Source organism: Rhinolophus hipposideros (genome assembly GCF_964194185.1).
Source record: "Rhinolophus hipposideros genome assembly, chromosome: 9".
In the NCBI taxonomy this organism is placed as follows: Eukaryota; Metazoa; Chordata; class Mammalia; order Chiroptera; family Rhinolophidae; genus Rhinolophus; species Rhinolophus hipposideros.
The window spans coordinates 18703126-18730095 of NC_138055.1; the positions used below are offsets into that span (position 1 = coordinate 18703126).

General features: G+C 33.4%; 1 protein-coding gene across 2 annotated transcripts in view; it reads left to right on the forward strand.

The window, feature by feature from the left end:
* The window catches only part of BLTP3B (bridge-like lipid transfer protein family member 3B), a 79914-nt gene that overhangs the window by 15191 nt on the left and 37753 nt on the right, over positions 1-26970 (forward strand). For both annotated transcript variants that reach the window (XM_081058521.1, XM_081058522.1), the window contains exons 2-10: positions 9873-10035; positions 11304-11342; positions 11837-11928; positions 15227-15416; positions 15975-16115; positions 17033-17203; positions 21832-22012; positions 24482-24565; positions 26612-26794. In XM_081058521.1, coding sequence (XP_080914647.1) covers positions 9873-10035; positions 11304-11342; positions 11837-11928; positions 15227-15416; positions 15975-16115; positions 17033-17203; positions 21832-22012; positions 24482-24565; positions 26612-26794 — 1244 coding nt within the window. The remainder of the gene's footprint in view (positions 1-9872; positions 10036-11303; positions 11343-11836; positions 11929-15226; positions 15417-15974; positions 16116-17032; positions 17204-21831; positions 22013-24481; positions 24566-26611; positions 26795-26970) is intronic.

Here is a 26970-nt window from a genome sequence, read left to right on the forward strand (position 1 = left end):
GTAAAGATAGTACAGAGAGTTTTCATATACCCTACATCCCGTCTCCCCTAGTATTAACATTATTAATATCGTACATTTGTCACAATTGTGAACCAATATTTATAAATTATTATTAACTATAGCCCATACTTTATTCATATTTCCTTAATTTTTTACCTACGGTCCTTTCTCTGTTCCGGGATCCCATTACGAATATCAAATTATATTTAGTCATCGGGTTTTTTAGGTTCTTCCTTGGCTGTGGCAGTTTCTCAGACTTGCCTTGTTTTTGATGACCTTGAGAGGTTTGAGTACCATTGGTCAGATATTTTGTTACGTGTCTCTCAGTCAGGATTTGCCTAATTTTTTTTCATGATTAGAATGGGCTTTTGAGTTTTTGGTGAGAAGACCACAGAGGTCAAGTGCCGTTTGTGTTACATCATATTAAGGGTACATTGTATCAACGTATCTCATCGTTGTTAATGTTCACCTTTGTTGATCACCTGGCTGATGTAGTGTCTCTCAGGTTCTCCACTGTAAAATTATTGTTTACCCCACTTTCCTACTGTATGCTTTGGAAGGAAGTACTGTGTGCAGCCCCACAAAAGGAGTCAGGAATTATTCCCTGAGGCTGGAATATCTACATAAGTAATTTGGAACTTTTCTGTATGTGAGGTTTATATGTTCTCTCCCAGTTATTTATTTATTCAATCATGTGTTTATATCTGTGTAGACTCCTGTATATTTCTTTTATACTTGGGTTATAATCCAATATTTAATTTCATTGCTCAAATTATTCCAAGTTTGCTGTTGGAAGGAAGCTCTTTCATTTGGTTCCTGTATCAATTGATTTTATTTTTTATGTTGGTCTTATGTCCTGTAACCTGCTAAACTCATTAGTTTTGGTGGATTTTTTTTTTTTTTTAATATTTGGTAGGGTTTCCTCCATAATCATGTTTTCTGGGGGAAAAAAGATAGCTTTACTTCTTTTGTAAACTGGATACCTTTTGTTTATTTTTCTTGACTTATTGCATTGGGTAGAACCTCCAATACATTGTTAGATAGAAGTGTTAAGTAAGAGCAGATATCCTTGCCTTGTCCTTGTGTTAGGGAAATAGCATTTTAGTCTTTCATTATTAAGTATTATTTTAGCTGTAGGATTTTCATAGATGTCCTTTGTAGTTTGGGGGAATGTCTTTTGTGTTGAGAATTAGTTTTACATGTATGTCGCTGACTTTAGTCAAATGCTTTTTTATGCCTCTATTGAAATCATCATGTGATTTTACTTTTAATATGGTGAATTACATTAGTTGATTTTTGAATGTTAATGGATCTTCATTCCTGGAATAAATACTTGGTCATGATGTATTGTACTTTTTATGTATTGTTTATTAAACTGTGGAACATAGCTTGCCTTGGGAAATTAGTGTAGTAGTAGGTTGTGATTACCATTGTAAAAGAATGAAATAAAATAGAAAATATCAGACTGTATTAAACTATTCATGAAATTTTTGTCCAGTGTGTGTGTGTATGTGTGTGTGTGTGTAATACATTGTAACATAAAGTATATTTCTTGACTTTACTTATATAAAAAATTTTGAAAATAACATTCAGTTTTTGACCCTGAAGATAATGAGTCATAGAATAGGGCAAGAAAGCAACTAGTTTTCAGATGGGGGGCAAATTAAAGGAGGTACAACTTGGGCAAAAATAAAATGGTGTGGGGTAAGGGAGAAAATGAGGAATTTGAGTTTTAGAAAAGCCTCATCTCTTAGTTTTGAGTGGAGGGATTTTTCTGACTGCATGATGAAGCTCATGGACTGTGAAAGGATGTAATTAGTTGCAGATTAATAACTTAGTGTTCCTAGCCAGAGGACTTGGCAGTCCTTCAGATTTTGGGAAGTCTCGCCAGGAACATCCTCTCTTGTATGACTTTAACATGTGGTGTTAGGCTGCTTTTCTCTTCTAGAAATACTATTTTGAATAAGATCAAGCAGAAGCTGTTAAATTTACTTACACAAAGACATTGGGTTCGTGTAATATCTCTTCACATGCAATGATAATTTAATCCTTGTGGGAGCGCACAGTCTTGAGATATTAGCGCTTTTAATTACTAATTCATTTGAAGGGTATGTGAGTAGGGCCCAGTTGAGGAGAATGGAACATGATGGTGGAAGAATTTTTTTTCCCCTTCCGCCGCTTCCCACAATCTGGTTCAAGCCGTTGTTTCTCAGTCTAGTTGTGTAGGACACAGCTCCCTGGCCCATGCTGGTGTTATGAGCCTTGCCCGCCCTCTGGCTGAGGCAGCCCGTCGCCAGTCATAGGTAGGCCGCTCATAGCAGCTCATGTCAGCTCTCTGCGGCTCTTGCCCGCTGCCACACTGACTGCCAGCCGCGCACGGCAGCTCACGGCAGCCCAGCTCCAGCGACAGCTGTTGTTCACAATCTTAGCTGTGGAGGGCGCAGCTCTTTGGCCCATGTGGGAATCGAACCGGCAACCTCGACCTTAGGAGCTGGGTGATCCAACCACCTGAGCCACCGGGCCGGCCCCAGGAAGAATCTTTATGGTACTTTTAAGTTCTAAAATGTTGCATCTGTGTTTGTCTCTCGATTATACTCCTTTATTACTTGTCATCTTGATCCAAAGGTAGGGCTTTAATTTCAGATTTTGAAGGAATGAATCTGATTAAGCAGCCTAGATGCCTTGACAACCTCTAGATCAATCATCTGTGACCACGGAAGTATATTAAAATGTGTTAGATTTACACCTTTCCCCTATGTTTATAGACTGTCTCTGAAGATGGAACCACTGGTAGCTGGGCAACCACCCTAAGAGGTGTTTGTTTATTAATAACAAGTTAATTTAACTAAATAACTATTAAAAATCAAATTATGGTGTTGAAGTAATTTGTTTTCCAGATGGTTAAAATTTAGGACAAAAATTTAGGACAGTAAACTTTAGGACAATAGTTCTTAGCCTTTTTGATGTCCCCAAACGCCCTTTGATATGATAAATATGATTAAATATCTTGCACCCCTTGAAGCCCATCCAGGAACTTCAGATTGAGTGCCTACTTTAAATTTTTTAATTAAACAACTTAAAATGCATTGTTAAACTCTCTGTAAAATCTAGTTGTTCATGCTACAGCATGAAATATAGAATAGGAATAATTATTTCTAATTACAACTATTATTTCAGAAAATGCTATCTAGTAGCATAACCTTTTCTTAAATTTAGAAAAACAGTAGGCGTTGATGTGAACCTCTTAACTTGTGCAGTGACAGGAACCATAAATAATTTCAGGACAAGGTAAGTAATTCAGGAAATGCACATTTGCTGGAGAGGTTTTAAAAGAATGTCCCAGAGGTTCATTATATGAATGCAAAAAGGTAAGCGTGAAAGGTTGGAAAAGGGTTTTTATAAACTATGTTCTAAGTTTCTTTATAGCTGTAGGATTCTATGATTCTACACTCAAATATTATTTGCTTGAGCAAATAAAACAACTGTATGCTCTTTGTTTTTATAATATAGCTATAAAATGAATCTGATGAAAGTTCAAATAAATCATTACTAAAATTTACAGTAACATTACATATAAAACTGTATTTCCTCGAAAATAAGACCGAGCCAGAGAATCACCTCGAGTGGGTCTTTTGGAGCAAAATTAATATAAGACCCGGTCTTATATTACTATAATATAAGACCCGATCTTATGTAATATAAGACCGGGTCTTATATTAATTTTTGCTTGAAAGACACATTAGAGCTGATGGTCCGGCTAGGTCTTATTTTCAGGGAAACACGAAATTTATACCTTTCTTATTTATGATCTGCATACACGTACTTAGTGTTTTAACAGGACAAAAACTTTTTAGAAAATTTTGATCACTGGTTATGTAATGTCTCTGTGTTAGTCATATTCCTATTTTCACCCGTGTCTTAATAATATCTAACACTGAGTTTTCCTAGCATTTTACGTGTTTTTACTCAGTTAATACTCAGTCTCGTGAGGCAGGTACTATATCATTATCCCCATTTTACAGGTGATGAAATTGAGGCACAGAGAGGTTAAGTAGTAGGTGGTATTTTTCTTCTTGGAGAGCTGGGATTCTTTACTTCTCATGCATTTATGCTATGTTCCCTTAATCAAATTACAAATCTTGATTATATGGACTTAGCTTGCTTTGTTTTGCCCTAAATGTTTACTTAGCACAGTGCTTTGTACATAATTTATACTCTAATAATTATGTATCGATTGTAAAACGCATAATAGAAATTAAACCCATTCTTTGCATTTGTCTGGAAATTTTATTCCTCTAGTTAGCTGTTTTTGTTGTTAATACTGACAAAACTAGTAAATTTATTTTCGTGTATTATGTGTAATTAAAGAAGATTTTGGATAAAATGGAAGCTGTTTTCATATTTTAAGTATGTTTTAAAATTGTTACATTGTTAAAAATATGAGGTTAACCAATAAAAATATATACATTCACGTTAAAATTTATTTTATATGATACTGATGTTAGAATAAAGGACATGTTTATTTAAAAATAAACCTCTTTGCATGCCATAATGTACATAGTAATTAAACAGTGTGTTCTGAATTTTAAAAATAAAAGTAGCAGTAAGAGTTGTGCCATTTTTATCTTTGTTATGTACTTTGTTATTATTACTTCTGTGTAGTTGTTATAACTGACATATTCAGGTAAATCGGCTTTCTCTTTTATCCTTGTTTTGAATATGTTAACAAATCTGCTTTGGTTTTATATAGATTTCATGCTTCCATTCTCTCCCCACCCCCCCATCTCTACCAAGTAAATAATTATTCAGAGTTTAATTCATTGACCTAGATTTCTACCATTTTTTTTAAAAAGTTTAGATTTAAAATGTTTATGTAACTTTTTAGAGCTTTAAATGATTCTTTAGAAAGCTGAAATGGTTTATTTCAGTTAACAATTTATTACCTTTAGGATCAGGCCCAGGATTATACCCCTTGTAAATTATAATATTTAGAAAGGTAATACAGTTATCGGGGGACTCCAAATGGCAATTTAGTCCAAAGAGCCTACAGCAACACTTGGAAAAAACATAGGTAGACATATAGCTCTTCCATGCCTTAATGCTCTTCTGTGAGTGTTCTTTCCTTTGTTTGCCTAATATACACTTAATGAAAGTCTACTTTTTCTGTATGAATTAAATTTCGACAAAAGTGGCTGGAGAACCATTCTCCTGTTTCTGTTTTTGGAAGAAGCATGTTATATTAATAAATAATTTGGGAAACATTTGTGCAAACTGAAATACATATGAAATACATATGAATAATAGAAGATAAATAATTTGATGTATACACTGCCACTCAATATAAGAAACCAGCTTTTTGATAGCCGTGGCTATGACAGTTACCAATATATCTTCAGCTTTCTATTTAAAATGTTTTAACAGATCAGCCACATTAGTATGTTTTCAAGATTAGCTCCATAGCTTAGCCATTTTAAAATCTTGTTTGGATAAGCATAAACTTTTGATATTGCTCCAGTTACAATTATCATCATCAGTATGTTCATAATTTAAATAGGAAGGAGAAATAGGAATAGGCACTTTTGTGCCAGGTGCTTTATACTTGTATGTTATCTTCAATCCTCGCTAAAATCTTTTGATGGTGGTATTATTTTCCCCATTTTACAGATGAGCAAATTGAGGCACAGCAGTGTCACATAAGTGGCTAAACTAGAATTCAGTCCTGTTTGTCTGACTTTAAAAGCCCACACTCTTTGCAGATGTTATCCCTTTGGTATGAAATAATTTGAAGATAGCATTTCTTGTGAATGACATATTTCAATCTTTCCATCTTTCACTTTTACTCTTGCCAGACCTGTCTTTTTGGGTTTCTGTTGAACTTTTGTATTTATAAAAGTGATATATGCTCCTCATACACTTAAACATACAGAAATGTATAAAGATTAAGAACTAAATCTAAAATCTCACCAACTACTCTTGATATTTGAGATTTTATAATACAATTTTACATAATTGACATCACTGCATATAATTTTGAACCTTGAATTTTCACCAGACGTTATAGTATAAACATTGATTTATATGGTTGGCAAAAATACATTATTTGGGGCCAGCCCGGTGGCTCAGGCGATTAGAGCTCCATGCTCCTAACTCCGAGGGCTGCGGGTTCGATTCCCACATGGGTCAGTGGGCTCTCAACCACAAGGTTGCTGGTTCGATTCCTCGAATCCCGCAAGGGATGGTGGGCAGCGCCCCCTGCAACTAAGATTGAACATGGCACCTTGAGCTGAGCTGCCGCTGAGCTCGCGGATGGCTCAGTTGGTTGGAGCGCATCCTCACAACCACAAGGTTGCCAGTTCCACTCCGACAAGGGATGGTGGGTTGCGCCCCCTGCAACTAGACACGGCAACTGGACCTGGAGCTGAGCTGTGCCCTCCACAACTAAGACTGAAAGGACAACAACTTGAAGCTGAATGGCACCCTCCACAACTAAGATTGAAAGGATAATAACTTGACTTGGAAAAAAGTCCTGGAAGTACACACTGTTCCCCAATAAAGTCCTATTCCCCTTCCCCAATAAAATCTAAAAAAAAAAATACATTATTTGATGTGCATATAGCACAATGTATCATAATTAAAGGGACTACTCCCTTTTGGACTATTAACTGCTTTCACTTTTTTCCCCTTTGTAAACATCATTGAGATGAACATTCTTGTACATATGCATTCGGGATGTTGCCTGACTTCTCCACTAACCATCACCCCCCACGTGCACACACGTTCCACCCTTCCCAACACTAAGATATATAGTCAGATGTTGTGTTCATGAATTACTCAGATTAGTCTTTGTCCCTCTGCCCCCGTCCTTCTTCCTGTCTTCTCCTTGAGTGTGGTTACAGTACTTTTGAAGTACAATTAAGTTCAGTTTTAGGTGTTTCTCTTCCTCTCATTCTTATTTTTTTACACATGTAGAATATTAACATGCTTTCCAAAGTCAAAGCTATTCAAAGTCAACACCTCTGCTTGTGTACTCGTCTTATAAGTAAGGATTTTGCTCCAGCAATTGTTTGTCCTTCTTGTACCATCAATACTGGTTTCCTTTGTGTCGTTGTGCTTAGCATACAAGCCTGCTCAATTCTCTCTCACTGAAAGAAAGGAAGAAAAGAAAGAAAGAACACCCCCCCAACCCACCACCACCAATTCTCTCCTACCTCACTGACCTGTCTTTTTAATCTCCTTTATTGTTTTCTTTTACATTTCCTTGGCCTCTCTGTGGTCCCTCTTTGTGGACCAGTCTTTGAGCTATTTCATTTTCTGTCTCCATCTTATGACCATCAATGCTGGTGATTACAAAATTTATATCTGTAGCTGCTGAATGAGATTTGAATATCCAACTACCTAATTGGCGTCTTCTCTTGGATACCTAATAGGCATCTCTTAAACTATTGAAAGCTAATCCCAAACTTATTTCTCCCTGTCTCTTTATCCCAATAAATTGCAACCTATCTTTCCATTTACTCAGACCAAAAACCTTGGAGTCATCCTTGACTTTAATCTATACAAATCCTGTTGGCTTTACCTTCAGAATATCTCTAGACTATTTCTTTCCTACTCTTCCATTTTTGATCCAAGCTAACATCTTCTTTTACATGGATTATTGCAATAATAGCCTCCTGTCTGGGCTCCCTGTTTCTGCCCATGCTCTCCTCTCATAGATTCTCAATAGAGTGATCCTTTAAAAATGAAGTCCTCTGTTCTAGTCAAAACCATCTCCAGTAACTCAGGTTCACTCAGATTAAAAGCCAGAGTCCTTAGAGTGGCTTAAAAGGTCCCTCGTGGTCTGGTCCCTGTTATTTCTCTAACTTCATGTCCTTTTATTCTTGCTCTTGTTCGTTTCTTCCAGTCACATTGGCCTTCCTGCTGTTCCTCAGACATGCTAAGCTTGTACCTCAAGTTTTTGTCCTTGCTTTTCCTCGCCTAGAGCATTCTTCCTCAAAATAATTGCATACCTAGCTCCTTCACTTCCTCAAATCTTTGCCCAGATGTCATCTTTTCAATGAAGCTTTTCCCATTCATCTTTTTAAAAATTAAAAAGTCCTCTGTTTGCACCTCCTTACTAGTTTGCTTTTTTCCTCCATAGATATAAGAACCTGGCTTACAGGTTAAACCTGTATGTTTAACTTATTTTTTAATCCTCTGCACACTCTTCCCCCCATTAAGCTCCATGAAGGCAGAGACTATTTTAATCTCTTGTTCATTGTCAAATTCTCAGTGCCTATTAAATTATAGGAACAGTCAAGTCCTCACTTAATACATCTATAGGTCCTTGGAACTGTGGGGAAAGGATGTATAATGAAACCAGTTTTACCATAGGTTATTGACATAAACAAGAGTTAAGTTCTTATGGCAGCTCATCAATGTTCTAACAAAATAGCTACTGTATAAGATAAAATTTATTAAATGAATTAATGAACAAAATGATTAAGGCCTTGTGTAGTCTGTCCCCTCTTTGTCTTCCAGATTAATCTCTCTGGCTCAAGAAATTCTGGTTTAGAGTCAATGGCAAAGCATGTGTATGTTGATTGATATTCTTATTGGTGTAGGGCATGTAAATAAACTGGTACATTTTTCTACTTTAATGTTTAATTTCAGAAAAAAACTTAAAGACTGGCCAGTAATTCTTGTTAGCCAGTAGTTAATTTTGTCATTAGTTTCACTTTTGTAAAAGTAATTGCTGGGTGAAGTTAGCAATTTTTAATTTTGGGGGATTGTTTTAAAGAATAAGTAAAGTAATATGTATGAAAATAAAGTACATGTGTAATTTATTATTACTATTACTATGGTCATTATTTGTGACATTGGGCATATAAGTTTCTCATTATGTTTACTCATAAAATGTGGGGATAAAAATAGTGTTGACCCTGATGGCTTATCATGGGAGTTAGATGAAGTAATGAATGCACGCAAAGAGCCTGGTACACAATAAACCCTTGGAAAATGTTCACTATTACTTTAACTATTATTATTATTTCCAGTCTTTCTTCTTAAGTTTAAGAACTTTTCTTTTTAAGTCATTATAGAGGATCTGAGTTCTTGAGTTAGAATTCAGGGTCCACTTTTGGCACTTTATCATTACACACTTTTACTTCAGTTATCTTAATTCCTATAGACAGGATAAATGGTATTTGAACAGCTAATTCAGGGTTATAAATAATTGGTATTTTTAATATAGAAAATATCAACATTGATTGCTAAATAGAGATGCATAACCCCCTTCCCCAGAGACCTTTTAGAACAAAATATGTGTACTATAATTTATTCCTGGAATAGTGGGTCAGTTTCTAAAGCTGGAAATCAGTGGATTATTCTAAAGGGAGTGCTAATGTCCTTGATCATCATTCTTGGCATGATGAATAGCAATGGCTGCTGCTGCGGCTACTTCTAAAGGCGCCTTTCATTCCCTTACTTTCCTTGTAGGTTGGTTAGTAGAATAAGAATATCCCCTGTGGTGTATAGTCTGTAGTGAAATGAACACAATGTGTGATTTGCACTGCCTTGTACAGTGCCTGAAAAATAGTGGATACTCACTAAATGTTCATAAATTTGAAAGGCACTAGGAACCATAGCTTGGTTACATAGGGGAATATGATATTCAAATGTATACCCAACATGTTGTCGGCTTTATGTAAGACAGCTATGGACAGGAGAGATCAAAACAATAACAAACCACATTGAAAAACATGGATTTAAGTAGAGTTACCACTGCAGTTTTGGGTTTCTTACATTTTACGTTTTTAATGCTCTGTATGTTTGTAAGAATGACTGGGGTACAGTAACTGACACTAAAATAAATGTCAATATATATTCTCTTTCAGATTTACCAAAAATTTATCTCCTGACAAGATAAATCTAAGTACCCTTAAAGGAGAAGGTGAACTGAAGAATTTGGAGTTGGATGAAGAGGTGCTCCAGAATATGTTGGATTTGCCGACATGGCTCGCTATCAACAAAGTTTTTTGTAATAAAGCATCTATTAGGGTGAGACTTGGATATCTTTGGAAAGAATTGTCTATTTTTATTTTTTAATGTCGCCTGTATGTTTTATAATAAATATTTTCTTTCAGATAATTCTGTAAAGAATGTTTATTAATATGATTTAAAAAGACAAATACCTTTGTCCAAATAGCATGAATATGTGGCCTATGAATTTAAAGTCATACATTGATATATTTTAATTTTTGTTTAAAATTGAACATTAACATTTAAATACAATTATTGATAGTTTATTCATAAAATAGTTTATTAAATTTGGCACACATTCAAAGACATTTTTCATAGTATTTGTTGTCAAATGGGACAATTCAAATTTGTAATAAGTAAACACTGTTTCAAATGAAGACATAAGGACTGATAAGCTCTGTATATTGTACTTCCAGTTGAAATTTTATCTTTTTTTCTCATTTGTTTCTTTGGAGGATTTTAAAGTGTTTTTGTTATTCCTACTTATTAAAAGTTATTCCTAGTTATTATTTTTAATGCTAATCATTTCATATCACTTCTTGCTCTTAAAGACTAAGCTGAATTTGGAAGTCTGCTCAGTAGAAATATTGAATGCTAATTTGTTTCATGAAATTAAAATTGGGCACCAAAGAAAAGATTGTGAAAAGGTTTATATGTCCTTTCACAGTCACCTTTAATTTTCTGTTCTAGCTTCTATAAAGCCAAATATCTACAAAGACATATATGTACTGCAGAATAGTATTTATTTGATATTGTCTACATTTTATATTAATGGCCTCACTTTGTATTTGTATTGAATATCTACAAAAAGATAGGTCAGAATTCTAGAATTTAAAAAATTGTTCAATGGAAGAAATGCCAATTATGCTTTGTTGGGAAGTCTTAGCATAAATTATGAAATTAAAATTTATTTTTTATAGATTGAATAGTTTTTTAAATTAAATTAACATTTAATATTAGTTTCAGTTGTACAGCATAGTGGTTAGACATTTTTTAATGTGTTTTAAGGACTGGGGAAAAAAGATATTTAAGAGAACCTGAAATTCTTATTTAAAAATATGACTAAGAAAATATGACTAGTAGTCTTTTATATATAGTAGGCACATCTGATTTTAAAAGTATGAATGAATTGCTCAGTTTATTATTTTACAATTAAAGAAAAAAGTCTTCTGATATAATTCGGTATGTCTGTTACTATATTAAGAGAGCAACTGTGTTGGTTACTGTTTTACATTTTTTTAGTGATTCATTTTAATGAAAAAAATTTTATTTTAAATTTTTTTTAGATTCCATGGACAAAACTGAAAACACATCCTATCTGTTTGGTGAGTTCTGAATTGCCTCAGAAATAAACATTTATATATGCATATGATTTAACTTCTCAGTTAATATTAATACATTCTGGAATTAGAAATTAATATACTGCTGTAAAATCTGATGATCTCAGCAGTATTTGGCTACTTATAGTTTTTCTCCCATACTCCTATCATATACACATCTTTCCATCAGGTAATAAGTGCCTTAAGAAAGTACTGAGCACATTGTTTTTGTTTTTGTATTTGTCTTTTTAGACGTTTAAAGAGAGATTTAAAATGACTGTGCTCACTTACTGTTTACTTTGCTCCTAAAGAAATGAGAGTATAGATGATGTAATACAGAATTGTACACCTGAAATTATGTAATTTCATTAACAATTGTCACCGCAATAAATTTAAAAACAAAAAAAGAAATGAAAGAGAAAATAGCCTTAAAGAATATTTTCATAATATACATAAAATAAAATATCTGATCATTTACATTTTTAATGTATTTTTATTAGTCCCTGGATAAAGTAATTATGGAAATGAGTACATGTGAAGAACCGCGAAACCCTAATGGCCCATCACCAATTGCAACTGCTTCAGGACAGAGGTAAGTTATTTCCATCAATCTGTATGACTGGCAGAGGGAATTCTTACCTATAGTCATCTCTATTATCTTCAGTAATGGGACATAAAATAAAGTCCCCTAACTCCAACCAGTGTCTATTTCAGCCACGTCTCATCAAAGATTTTATAGTTTTAGTATATAGTTGCAAAAGTAGCAGAATTGATTTTTAGCCTCTTTTATTCATCTTGCTTTTCTTGATATTTAAATAGTAATGATCAACCAAAGGCACAGCAGTAGCAGAAAATGGAAGCAGAAAATGGAAACAGAAGAGCTTAGGTATTTTATAAATGAGATGCATATCATTTATTCTATGCATCCATGGAACTTTTAAGATTCTAAAGAGTTAAAACTGGATGCCTAAGAAAATTATGGACCTTTTGGGTTACTCTAAAATTCATTAAATAAAGAATGCTCACAGATCGGATTTTGATAGATAAAAATCAAATGCTAATAAAGTAGACGTATGGAGGTCATTTCATAAATCCTTCTTAAAAAGTTAGAATAATTCTTAAAGCACAGATCTAGAAAAAATTGCCTATTTATTTTTGCATTCAATGAGTTTGGATCTTGTACTATACATCATATAATCAAGGTGGGACTTCTGCACTATTTTGGATTGTGCAGCTGTTCATGTCAAATATTCACATAGATTTTAATGCCATTAGTGCCTCGTCAAATTATATAGCATGGCACCCCTGAACATTTGTAGTATTCTAGGTACTGTGTAAAACCAATGATAAAACTACTCAGGGATGAGCATGCACATCCGGGGACACACACACACACAGACACACACAGACACACACACACACACCCTCCTTTTTCACCAAGGTTGAACCACCTTTATATTAGTGCATTCTATCAGATGTGCAGTTTATATTTGGACTACAGATAATAGTGACTGGGATAAGAGCTTTCACATTAACTTCTTTGTAGTTTATGCATCATCCAGTATTTTGAGATTTTAAAATTTATATTGTGTTTTCAGGTTTGCTAGAATAGATTAGTAGACTAGAACAGTTGGTCTTTAAATTGACTAGTTAGAAAAATTAGAAAATAGAGATGTTTATAAGATTATTGAAAAGATCAGGACAATTGTTATTAATGAAAGACTTATTTTAACTAGGTGTGGCAGAAATAAGGTATTTTGTCAGTGTGTGCTAACTGTAGTTGATAGTGCTCTTCCTAGTTCATGTTTTTATAATATTAATAAGTTTTATGATTTTAGCTTTGTAAGATGATAATCCTTGTATTTTGTTCTAAGACAATATAGTTCATCTGTTTACACATTTTCCAGACTTATCTGATTGTAACGATCACTTAGGGTGTTTCTTAAATCTAGTCTTTTAGGCTCCTTCTTTTGAAATTATGATTCATTATGTAGGTCTATAATGGTTATCAAGAATAAGAATGTGTATTTTTAACAGTTATTTTATTTATACAATTTAGGGAAACTGATTTTATTTGATTTTGTTCTAGCTAAGAGATTAAAATAGAGGGAAATTAATATTAGGCTTAGAAGAGACTTACTTGTAAACTGGAATTTCACCCTTTTATCATGGATGACATAACCAGAAGCATGTAGACTTTAGTCATTGATATAGCCATCGCCCTTCTGATGGTAAATCCTCCAATACAATTGTAACACTTTTTAATGTGCATAGATTAGAACAGATGGGGTTGGATATTCCAAAGGGCATTCCCACATAATTATTATAGAAATATCGTTTATATAGTTCTATATAGAAATATTCAAAATACAGGAATATTTCCACTTAAGTGCCCCGTATTTGTCCTTAGGATCAGAGCAGCTCCAAGAATGCTGATGAGTTCTTACTCTTTAGTTCTGAATTTTCTAAAACCAAGGTAGATGGCCACCTCCTTTTATAACAAAACTACCTCATGATGAGTCCAGTCAAGCCAAAGACTACATAAATTACTACATATATACTGTTTCACTGAAGGACCACAGCAACCTTTTGAAATAGATATTATTTTTATTTTACAAGTGAGGAAACTGAGGTGCATAGACTTTTGATAGTAGTAGTTGTAATATGTTATCATTAATAATATTATAAATAATATATTTTACGAAATATCATGAGTCAAGAGGTGGACTATTTGGTTCATATGCATTATTTCATGCAATCCACATATAACCTACAAAGTATTACCTGATTTAAAAGGTAATTCAGCTGAGGCTTAGAATTATTAAGCAAGTCTTGTAGAACTGTCTAGTGGACATTTGAATTTTACATTCTGAGGTTCCCCTGAGAGATCTGGATAGAGACAGAATTAGGAATAGTGGTCATATTGATGATAATTGAAGTAATGTGCCAGTTGGGCAAACTTTCACCATCATTCATGTTGAAATATATTGATAGCCTATATTCCTGTCATACTGTACTAATCGTTCTTGAAACATGACCTCTACTTTCCTGTTTATCTATGCCTTTGCTTTTTCCTCTTCATATTCTAAGATTTTCCTTCCTTCCCATCTCTCCCTGTGGAAAGTTCATCTTTTTTGCCTGGATGTGTTGCTCCCTAGTTATAAGGAATATTTTCCTCTACCAAGTGTACTGATAATTCCTTTTTTAAAACACTTAATTACAGATTACCTTATTTTCAGTTACTAGGGTATGCTGCTTTTTCCTCCCCCAGTAACTTGTAAGCCCTATAATGCCACAACTATATTTTGGTTTTCCTTGTGTCCTAGCATTATTACAGTAGATGCCCAATAAATATTTGCTGAACTGAATTAGAGAATGTGAAATTTTTCTGCACTTATTCCTAAATATGAGATTATATTCCAACTGGACTCTGTAGCCTTCTTTGTGTCAATTAAGCTCTCTTATTTATGTTATAGATGCCAGTTGTCTGGACTAATGCTTTTTGAGAGTAGGCAACTTTGGATACTGATTATAATAATTTAGAGAATAACTATCAATTTAAAAAATCTTTTATTATTTTGAGAAGAGCATTTTTATAACTTAAATGTAACCAGGTTAGATTATAGATTTTTCATTACTTTTGTTTTTTTTACAGCTTATAAGAGTTTGTTTGAGCCAAACTGATGACAATTGCCAGGAAGCAGAATCTCAGTGGATTGAGAAAATACTGCTAGATTATTGTTTTAACAAAAAATTTTTTTAACCAAAATGAATAATATTATGGTAGTTTGTGTATTTGTGTGAGAATATTAACAGATATCTTTCATCTTTTAGCAATTTTTTTTTTTTGGCTTTAGTGCATTATATATTGTTTTGCTTTATATTTCTAGTGAATACGGCTTTGCTGAAAAAGTGGTTGAGGGAATTACTGTTTCTGTAAACTCCATTGTCATTCGTATTGGAGCAAAAGCCTTCAATGCATCCTTTGAAGTTTCCCAGCTACGGATCTATAGTGTAAATGCAAACTGGGAACATGGAGATTTACGATTTACTCGTATTCAAGATCCACAGAGAGGAGAGGTAAAGCTTTTCTTCTTTTGTTTTCTTTGTTTAAGAAATGTTTTGGGGCGGCTGATGGCTCAACTGGTCAGAGCTTGAGTTCTTAACAACAGGGTTGCTGGTTTGATTCCCCCATGGTCAAGTGAGCTACGCCCTCCACAACCTACCGTGTTTTCCCGAAAAGAAGACCTAGCTGGACAATTTGCTCTAATGCGTCTTTTGGAGCAAAAATTAATATAAGACCGGGTATTATATTTCATTATATTATTAATATTATATTATATTATATTAATTTCTGTTTAAATTCATGGTCACATGATTCAAAAGCTCTTTGTACTTTATATTAAAATTAAATTATTTATAATAAATGTTTTAACAGCTTTACAGATGAATATAATTATGAAGATGTTAGTGAATTTCTCAGAAGTATATAATTTCAAAAAATAAAATCAGAGAATATATTTAGAATGTCATATGAAAATTAGTGAAGAGATATATTTCTACTTTTTGTTTTCTAACAAATCTACATTTATCTGTTTTGTATGAGTAAGTGAAGCTGATCTCTTGTGTTCTCTTTAGGTTTTGACATTTAAAGAAATTAATTGGCAGATGATTCGAATAGAGGCAGATGCTACCCAGAGTTCACATCTTGAATTTATGTGCGCTCCTGTTCGATTAATAACCAACCAATCAAAAATCAGAGTCACACTTAAAAGAAGAGTAAGTCAACAGGGTTACCTTTTGATTCATGTGATAACTATTGGGTTTGAAAGGAAATTTAAAATAATTTTTAGGCAAGACATTGGCACATTAACACAATGCAAAATAAAAGGCAATATAGTGCCTTAAGCAGTATTTGAAGAAACATAGTATAATGATAACATTTTTCAGATTTAATATTTAGATTTTTATTTTTCATAGATTAAATAGATTTCTCAGTTGCCACATATTTGTTGAACATTAACTGTTTTGTAATTTCATTTCTCCTATTGAATGTTGCTTAGGAGTGGGTAGACAGCAAAGCATTATCCGTAACTAAAACTACTGCCTTGGGTTAGTAAGATATGACTGGTAATTTAGATAAATAAGGAAGATAGTTATTTAAGGATGTCAGAGTCGAGAGTCCACTATGGATTATGATGAAATTTAATGAGAGAGTAATAACTTCTTTTGGCTATGGCTTAATTAAGGCCTTTACAACATATTTTGCAACACCAGATACAAATTACTATACTAAATTAAATTGGAAAATTTTTTTCAGAATGACACTTAATATAAATATTCTGAAGTCTGAAATGTTCAAATAGTACTTTAGTTTTTAAATAATTTTAATGCCCCTTTTCCTACAAGAATTTGTTGAATTAATATAAATAATTAAATGATTTATTAGCTATAAATGCAAAATTAAATTATATAAGCACTTGTTCCTATTATAACTTGTACCTGTTTAGGTATAGGAATTTGTCACTTTTTTACCACAGTGTCTCTAACACTAGGAATTTAGTAAATATTTGGTGAATGAAAGAAGGATCCATATTTAACTCTATTAAAATATTTTAAAAAATGGTAATACAATCACATTATAAGTTTTGTTTCTTGGCCTAATTTTATGAATCTTTTTTTTTTTTTTTGGACAGTTAAAGGACTGCAATGTCATCGCCACAAAGTTAGTTCTAATATTGGATGACTTATTATGGGTTTTAACAGATTCTCAGTTGAAGGCTATGGTACAATATGCAAAATCTCTTAGTGAAGCAATAGAAAAATCAACAGAACAAAGGAAGAGTATGGCTCCTGAACCTACACAGGTATGCTATTAACAGGAAAAAAACCCTTACTTTACATGTAAATGGTTTAAAAATGAGAATGGTTAATTTTATTTATGTGAAATAGATTGTAATACTGTGAGTCCAAGAAACTTATATATCTTACTATGTAATTTGATACACTTTGTATTTATGTGAAAACATATATTAAATGTACTTCTATCTCCATAGTGCTTATTTTGTGTGGTGGTCTGTAGTAGGCAACAGACCTTGTCTGTAGTAGGCAAGAAATAATGATGACATAAAAATAGTTGATATTATGAATACCTCTTTTAAGGAAGTTGAAAATACACAATTTTTAAATTGTTAAAGTAAGGACAAAAGGAAAAACCTAGGTAATTATAGTCAAGGGAGGGAATGTGAGAATTAGTAGTGCAGAAAACTAAAATCCTGGGGAATTACTGAAGTTGAACACAAAACTGTTAGACTTATCTGAGGGCCAGCAACAAAATGGGGGAAGCATAATGGGCTATTTAATGATCATGTTCTTAAAATTAGCGGTACTAGTTTTGTCTGAAGAGAAAAAGGTTGTCTAAAAATCTTTCTCAGTACTAAATTAAATTCTGAGAATTTAACATGAAAATATTTGTAGAAGGGATAATGAAAATCCCAATGTATAGTGTTGTTTGATAATTTTATAAAAAAGTACAATTGAATTTTTATATTAAATGTCATTTGAACATAAATGAATCAGGAGGCTTTGCTAGAATTAAATGACAAAGTTTCATTTAGGGGTCTTTAGTGAATTGCAACTTGAGATACATTTCCAGGCAATACCAGGAGTGTTCAGAAACAGAGAAAAGGTTAGAGTTTTACAATAAAAAGCACAGATCTTGAGAAGAACTAGTCCTGCATCTTAGCTTCTGGGTTGGCCCAAGACAGTAATCTCCCAGATGCTAAGTGGTCTGCATAATGGAACATTTTTTCCTAAGTTCTTCAGATTGTTTAGGATTTGTGTACATCCAGGTATTGGCCCACAATTGAAAAGTTGGAAAGTTTAAGTCATCAAGCTAAAGTAAAATAAAATTGTTTTCTTAATTAGTTTTGTTAGATTGATTATAGAGACTCCATTTTGTTTCTTTGCTCTTTTGCTCACTACTGTTAATAAAAACTTAAGGGATGTTGTCAAATCATACTTCTATAAAGCTAGAGTATTTCTTTGGAAACAGAGTAATGTATTTCAGGTAGATAACTTGTTGGTGATCTGGCCTGGTACATGAAAATGGCATACATTTAGGCTCTCCTAGGACTATCAAATTGGCATTATTTACTGCCTGCCTGCTTTGTCCTAAGATACAGGGCTAGACACTGTGGATAGCAAAATGAATATTGTCTGACCCTGTCCTAAAGGATCCCAGAGTAAAATGGGGAATCAAGTATAAAATAAATCATTGCAGTTCAACATAAATGCTAGAGTGCAGATTTAAAAAGAGGGCTGAAGGAACTATAGAAGCATAGAGAAGTTTTCATTAATTGCTTGCAGAGTTTGGAAAGGTTTCTCAAAGATGATAATGAAATTAAGTCTTAAAATGAGAAGAAGTTAATTGACGAGGGAAAGTGTATCTCAAATGAGGAAATAGAATTTGCAAAAGTGTGGAGGTGTTAAAGGGCATGGTGTTTTCTGATAGGACTCTGGTGTTACTAGTGCATTGTTTTGGAGAGTGAGATACAGATGTCTCTGGGATATATGACAGCTGTCCGAGTCTTAAGGAAATTGAGCACTACATATTCCATTTTTGAGGTGTACTGTTTCTTAAACTTGATCTACCTGAGAATGTTCTCATGTTAAGATGTTAAGACTGGTTCTCACATTCCATAATTGTATTATCCTCCTTTACAAATGAAAAACATTCTTGTTTGACTTCATTCATACTGTGGTGGATTTGTTCAGGAAGAAAAAAACCCAAAATGCTCAGGAAATAAGACAGGCAATTTGAAGTACTGTGGTCCATGTTGGAAGTGAATGACCAATGACTGAGTAACAAGTCAGGTGATTTCTACTTCTTTGCTTTAAACACATTAAAAGGAGGATTTAATAAATGCCAGCTATTAGAGTATTAAAAATAATTTTTTATAATAGATCACTTTGTGAATCCTGGAATGTAACTTAAAGGAGTTCAAAGAATCATGTCACATTGCTAAAACAAAACTCACTTCATTCCAATCTACCTATTTATGAGATCAAAGTTTTCCAGAGATTTTGGCCATAAAAACAGTTGCATAGAGAATAATGATGAACCCTGTATCATTCTAGCAGTAATATTTATTCAATGAGATATCTTCATAATTCTCGGGGGTAACCTAATTTTAAAAGTTTGTTGAACAGAACACTGGACTGTAGCATAAAATAGCATTTTCCTGGATAGGTAGCCTGAATTTAAGCAGAAGTATGTGATGACTAAATGTGAAGGGCATTATATGTTGAAGAATTTGGACTTTTTCCTATAGGCATCTGGAAGTCCAAATAGGAAAGAACAATCAAATATGTCATGGTGGTATTATAGAGAATGGGCTAAAGATTGCTAGTCTTAGAGGAGGGGTGTACTTGAACCTCTGGTAATGGCTTGAAAGAAAAAATGAACCAAATTGGGGAGAGATGGAAACAGGTTTGATTACGGGAGATAAGGTGAAGAAAAAGTAATGAGTTCCACTTTGGAATTGAAAAAAACATAATTGAAGAGGTACAGGAGGTAGTATTTTACAATTTTACCATCATAGACATAAACACTAGTCTGTGAAGGCTTGCAGTAAGGATTTACGTAGCTTAGGATGTTATTAACAGAGATGGTAGTTGAAACTAAAACCTAATGGACAGTATTGATGTTACCATAGCTCTTATTTATACAATGTGTAGATATGTTTACGTAAAATAGAATATAGATTAGAAAACGAAAGATACAGGCTAGGAAACTAGAAACAAGGATAAAATTCTATAAATCTTATCATCACAGCAAAACCAGTGTTAGCATTTTGCGGTAATAAGTCCTTACAGATTTTCACATCTAGGTCCTTACAGATTTTTTTTGTCTAGGCATCTGCATTCTTTCCTAGTTTTAGTAAGGATGTAGGTAGTAAGTGTGTATATACAGTTTTCTTCATGTCATTGTAATCATTCTTTTGTCACTCCATAATACTTCATAGTAGATTAACTTAAGTATTCACATTTCCATAGTTTCTTTCTTGGGGGGTATTTGTCACATCACTACTTTATGTATAATACAGAATGTCCTGATTATTTGAGGTACTGAGAGAGTGGATTAGTGAGTGAAATACTCAGCTTTACAATTTGACAGCCATCTTTTATCATAAATATTTGCTTAGTCTCATCCTTTAAAAAAAAGAAGACATTGAAAAGTACGAGATGTTAAGATTATTCATAAGGCAAAAGAGTTTATTGTGGCCCACTTTTTTTCCCTTACAGACAGCATCCAGAAACCTGAATCTACCACAGTATTAAGAAAGGGGTGTGTAGAGAGATTAATGTTTATGTTTTTATTTGTATCAGTATTTATCTTGATGAAGAAGAGAGAAAACATGATTAAAGAGAGTGATTTCTTTCAAATAGTACCATCATAGATATCAATACAAGTCTGTTAAGGTTTTAAAAGTAGATGGGGAAGAGCTTAGAAAAAGTGATTTTTTTAAAGTGAAAATCAGTTTATCAATTAGTAAAATAGTTTTATTTGAGCCTCTAGTATTAGCAGCTTCACAACTACATTTCATCTTTAATTACTATGGGCCCTAATTATTTTCATTGAGATTTTCATTTACTGAGTACACTTTGAAATTATTTTATAGTATGATCATAGTTCTTAATAAATGTGTAAGTTATATAAATACAGACTATATGTACTTTAATTTTCCATAACTATATTCTTATTAATGAATTGTTATTAATTAGAAAGTTTTTAACTGAAAATTTGGTCTTCATTTTGTTTATTATTACCAAAGTTTCATGTACAGTTTTAAGGCTAATATATCAATCAAATCATTAGATTATTTATGCAAAATTATTGTAAGCTATTAGAGCTTCACATATGTCTGTACACTTCACCAGTATTCTATGCTTTTTCTCTTTGGGGAGAAAAGAATTTGAACTTACAGTCTATTATAAGTCTCTTCTGGTTTTGAACTTCTTTATATTTTCAAGTTCAAAGGACACACCACACCTTATAGGAGACACCAGAACACTGACAGTACTAAATAATATCACAAATGCTTTTACAAAGAAGTGATTTATTTCTGTAGGACATATAATAATGTATACAGCTGATGTATACAGGGCTCACATTTGTAATCAAATAAGCTGCCTTTGGTAGTTAATAAATATATTTTCTAAGACAAGAAGGGGTATAAATGTGTAAATGTAACTATTCAGATATTTACCAAAACATACTAGGTTTATATTAAAATTATGTATAGTTCTCCAGTTTTTGGATTTTAGTTTTATTCCTATATAAATCAGAAAATATTTTAAGGGAACTGAGATATTGATGCAAACTGTATTAGCTTATTTTTCTTCACTTTATTCCTAAAAATGTTTAAGTTTTCTTGTGTGAGGAATTTCAAGTATTTAATTTGCAGTGATAAGGCAGTTTTGAATTTTTTAGAGCTCTGCAGTAGCCCCATCGACGTTACAAGTGAAGACACCGCAGACTTCAAATGCTCCTGATCTAAATGACGCGATTGTGAAACTGTTCAGTGACTTTGATGTTAAAGAAACCTCCCATCATTTAGTTATTTCTCATCTAGATTTACACATATGTGATGATATTCATGCTAAAGAAAAAGGTAACCTGCTTATTTTAAACTTTTGATTTTTCTAGAATTTACTATAAAACTGGATTGTTTATCATGTAATATGTGGTATGTACTGTAAGATAACTGATCATAATTTTATCATTAATATGAGATACATACATGAAAGGTGTAATGTTAAACATTATATATTGGTATGGAATTTTGTTTTGCTTTAGTAGTTAGTACTTCAGCACAATTAATTGTTAGCTATCAATGCTAACAGTAAAATTAGCTTTAAAAGAATCAAAGACTAAGTAGATGACATCCTTGGAGGATGATGAAGTATTAGACTTGCCTTTGAATTAATTTTTTCATAATTTTGAAATTGTCCACAAATTAAATTTATAATTTGCACATGTGTTTTCAGCATAGTGGTTTATTTACATTTTTCTGACCCCATCTGCATGGAAACCCAACTGTGTGGCTGTTTGACCTTTCTTGTTTCTCCTCGAGGCCCACAAATCCTAAAATTTGGTTAGAAGGTTGAATTTCAGTGAGGAGGTTTTCTTCTTTCTTTTTGCTTTTGCTTTCCGTATTTTTCCGTATTTTGTAGACAAAGGTAACGGGATAAGCAGGAAGCTGTTCTTGGTTACTTTGAAAATCTATAGTTCCCTAATCTAGATGCTGGGGCATTTCTGTTTCTCTGGCCCATAAATGCTGGAAGGGGTCAGCAGGTAGTCCTATCTCTAGGAGAGTGGTTCTCAAACTTTGCTGAGTGTGAGAATCAAACTGAATAATTTTTTTTTTAAATGGAGATGGTGGGCCCGTGTACCTCAGACCTGACTCAGACTCTCTCTCTATGAAAATTGTTGCTCTGGATTTTTAAAGCTGAGAAAGTGAATTTTGAGACTGATCCTGGATACTTAGCAGTAGAAACTATCCTGCCTTCATCAGATAAGGCTACCAGATCACAGCGTGGAGCGGGAAAGGTGAGGAAGATTTGGAATTTGGAGAATACGCTTAATGATCTTATTTGAAGGATAACCCTTCCACCAAAATATTTCTCTCATTGTACAGATCTGTAATTAGTTCTCTGATGTTCTAAAATCCAGAAAGATCTGAAGTGTTTTTTATGAAAAACTCATTTGCTGGGAAAACTCGACCTAAACAAACACATTGCTATTTGTCATCTTTGTTTTGCCCACTTAGTGTAAGTCACACAGTTTGGTGTCAAAACTGTGGCCCGTCGGCCAACTGTGGCCCGCAATCCATTGTTAATTGGCCAGCAGCAAATTCCAAAAATATATTTAGTTTACTTAAATAAACCAGGTGAGGCAATACATACTTTACCTCGAGTGAGTGGCCTGGCTGTTTGTGTATTTTACCGCATATGGCCCTTGGTAAAAAATGTTGAAAAACGTTTGGACACCCCTGCTGTAAATGCTTGAGATTTTTTTTTAAGAGTTATTATGTTTTATTAATCAGTGCTACCTCACAACTGTTGTATAAGCCTTGTGTACACATACTACTTTCATAAAACCTAAAAAGAATGTGGAACATTTGGCTCCAGCGGTTTTAAATAACTGATTGAAGATGTGCACTAGAAATTCTGCTAGTTGGGATACATTGGAGTTAACAAATGAACATAGAGAGTGTGTACATAGCTGTATCTTAATTTGTATTTGCTTTGTCCATGCTGTTCTTAAATTTGATTTTTGTATTGAAGTTACACTGACTTGTTATCTACTTCTGATCTTAATGTAGTTATGTGACCTTGGACAACTTACCTAACCTAATAAACTCAATTTCCTCTTCATAAGAGGCAGGATGATATATTGTAGTGGTTAACATTTCCTGGGTTCAGGGGTGGCTGGTTAGCTCAGGGGTAGCTGGTTAGAGTGTGGTGCTGATAACACCAAGGTTGCTGGCTCGATCCCCCCAATGGGCCACTGCGCCCTCCTTAAAAAAAAATTAAAAAAAAAAATTTCGTGGTTTCAAAACCAGTTGTACACTTACCAGCTGTATGACCTTGGCCTATTTACTAAACTTCTTTGTGTCTCTGTTTCTTTATCTAGGGGCAAAATAATAATAGTATCTATCTCATAGGGTTGTTATGAAGAGCAAAAGAGTAAGTGTACCTAAAGGATTTAAAACAGTGCTTGGCATCTGGTTAGGGCTGTAAAGACAAAAGTTGTGGTATTCTTGTATCCTCATTTTTTAGCCTAGTACCTTGCAAATCCTGCTCCAAAATCCAAATATTTCTCACCTTTCCTGCTCTACCCTTTGATCTGGTAAAAACTTGTATGATGAAAGCAGGATAATTTCTACTGCTTAGTCTCCAAGATCAGTCTCACTACTTACTAGATTGAATTGTATTTCCTAAAATCCTTAATGTATTATCTGTGATAACAGAGAGACAGTTACTATTGCTTGGACTGCAGCTGTGGTAAATTAAGTGTTTCTGATATTTGCTTAATACTTTTTTTTTTCTTCTTTCTCTAATCTTTTTTCTTTTCCCAGAGTCAAACAGACGTATTACTGGAGGGGCTATGCAATTGTCGTTTACACAGCTAACTATAGATTATTATCCTTATCACAAAGCAGGTATGGATAACAATTTCTTTAAATACGTAAATCTTGCTTTATAATTATGTGGCCAATTTGTTTCTTTTTTGTTTGTTTTTTATTATTTTGTTTTAATTTAATTTTATAAAGGGAAAAGAGATCAAGACATTTGTTATTCCCTCCCCAGCACAGTATCTTACCAAGAGAATAACATTGCCATAAAAAATATTCATGGATTTTATATTGAGGTTTATGTAGGTTATTAGAAAGTATAATTGTTAGAAAGTGGCAATATGTATAATTTTTAGAAATTGACGATATTCTAAATAATTAATTTAAACCTTAAAACATCATAATTCAGAGGACATATATTTGTGTTATTTTAATTGTAACAAAAGCAAGTTATTAATATGTTTGAATTTTTAAATGACATATTTAGTTTTTTTGTGTTTGTTTTTTTTTAAAAGGAGGGCGCAGCTCACAGTGGCCCATGCGGAGATCGCACTGGCAATCTTGGTGTTATTAGCACCATGCTCTAACCAACTGAGCTAACCGGCCACCCCTATTTAGATTTTTTTTTCCCTTCAAATTGTTGTCCTTTCAATCTTAGTTGTGGAGGGTGCCGTTCAGCTTCAAGTTGTTGTCCTTTCAGTCTTAGTTGTGGAGGGCGCAGCTCAGCTCCAGGTCCAGTTGTCATTGCTAGTTGCAGGGGGCGCAGCCCACCATCCCTTGCGGGTGTCGAACCGGCAACCTTGTGGTTGACAGGACGCACTCCAACCAACTGAGCTATCCAGGAGCTCAGTTGGCAGCTCAGCTCAAGGTGCCATGTTCAATCTTAGTTACAGGGGGCGGAGCCCACCATCTCTTGCTGGACTCGAGGAATCTAACCGGCAGCCTTCAGAATTATGAGCATGGAGCTCTAACCGTCCGAGCCACTGGGCCAGCCCCTAGATATTTTTTTAAAATTAAAAAGAATAAAACAAAAGGGTAACAGTGATTTTAGCTAAGTTGTAGGAGTCTAGGAACTGTTTAAAAAAATCTTTTCTGTACTTTCTAAATATCATCAATAAGTAAGATTTAATAGGCTCCTTGATAATCAAGTATTAGTAGGTTGTCCCCCAAATAATATAATCAAAATGTAGTGTCTTGATGGCCAAATTAAGTAATTTGACCTTAAACCCATCTCTGCATTTTAGTAGTATATGGCTTTTTTTTTTTAATTTACACAATTAACTATGAGTTTTCTAGGACTTTAAAAAGTGATAAGATTTTTCTGTTCATAAATTTTCATTTTCCAGTGTTTGTCACTTCACTTCTGTGTCAGTGCCTGACAGAATTTAACACTTAGACGGTCTGTTTTGATTTTTGCTTGAAGGGCTTTATTTTACATTCTGTTCCTCCTGATTCATAAGTTACTTACATATACTTAAAATAATTGTACTATAAAAATCATTCATATTGGGAAGTGTAACTTTCAGTCATAAAGTAGATTTTATTTTCTTAACCTTTTTATGTACATATTACTTTCTTTAGTTGCTATGGAAGACCTAATAATCCTGATTTTTTTTTTAAATTTTCTCTCCAAAAAAACATAGATATCAGTTTTATGACTGATGTCCATCTTGAGGATTTTTATTGGTTTCTTCAGTTTTTTAATAATCCTCATCTTATCGTTGTTTTTATAAATTTTTGTTAGTCACTTTACAACAAAATCTTTGATGAAAAGATTTTTTTCTTTGGTGGTATTTTTTGGGATTCTGCCTCCTGGCAATATGCCTGCAAGTTGAGCGTTCATAATGGTTGACTAGCAGTGCTGCTTCTAATTGAAACTTTGAGTGATATTCATCCAAGGGTGGGTTCTAGATAGAAACCCTCCCAGGTTATTTGTTTTTTTGACATTCTTTTCCTCTATTCTAAATGTCCATATTTTCTATGAGTAAAATCTATAGTAAACGAAGGCTGAAATTTATTGGAAAATTAAAAACTCCCTTGAGAATATGAATAAATCTCATTAGAAGCTTTGCTATAGTAGAATAAATGATAATTGAGAACTTTTCAGTGAAATTTCTGTTATTCCTTTTACAGGAGATAGTTGTAATCATTGGATGTATTTTAGTGATGCAACCAAGACAAAAAATGGATGGGCCAATGAGTTGTTACATGAATTTGAGTGCAACGTTGAAATGCTTAAACAGGCTGTAAAAGATCATAATGTAGGTTCACCTCCTAAATCCCCAACACATGCCTCTCCCCAGCACACACAAACAGGTATTTTACCTATAACAACATTATGGCATTCCCCTAATATTAATATGTGTGTGTGTGTGTGTGTGTGTGTGTGTGTGTGTGTGTGGGTTCATAATATGTTCTGTGTAAGTCAGTATTATGTTTAGTTAATGTATAAAAATCCTGTACCTCATTCATACCATAGGCTTATGGAACAA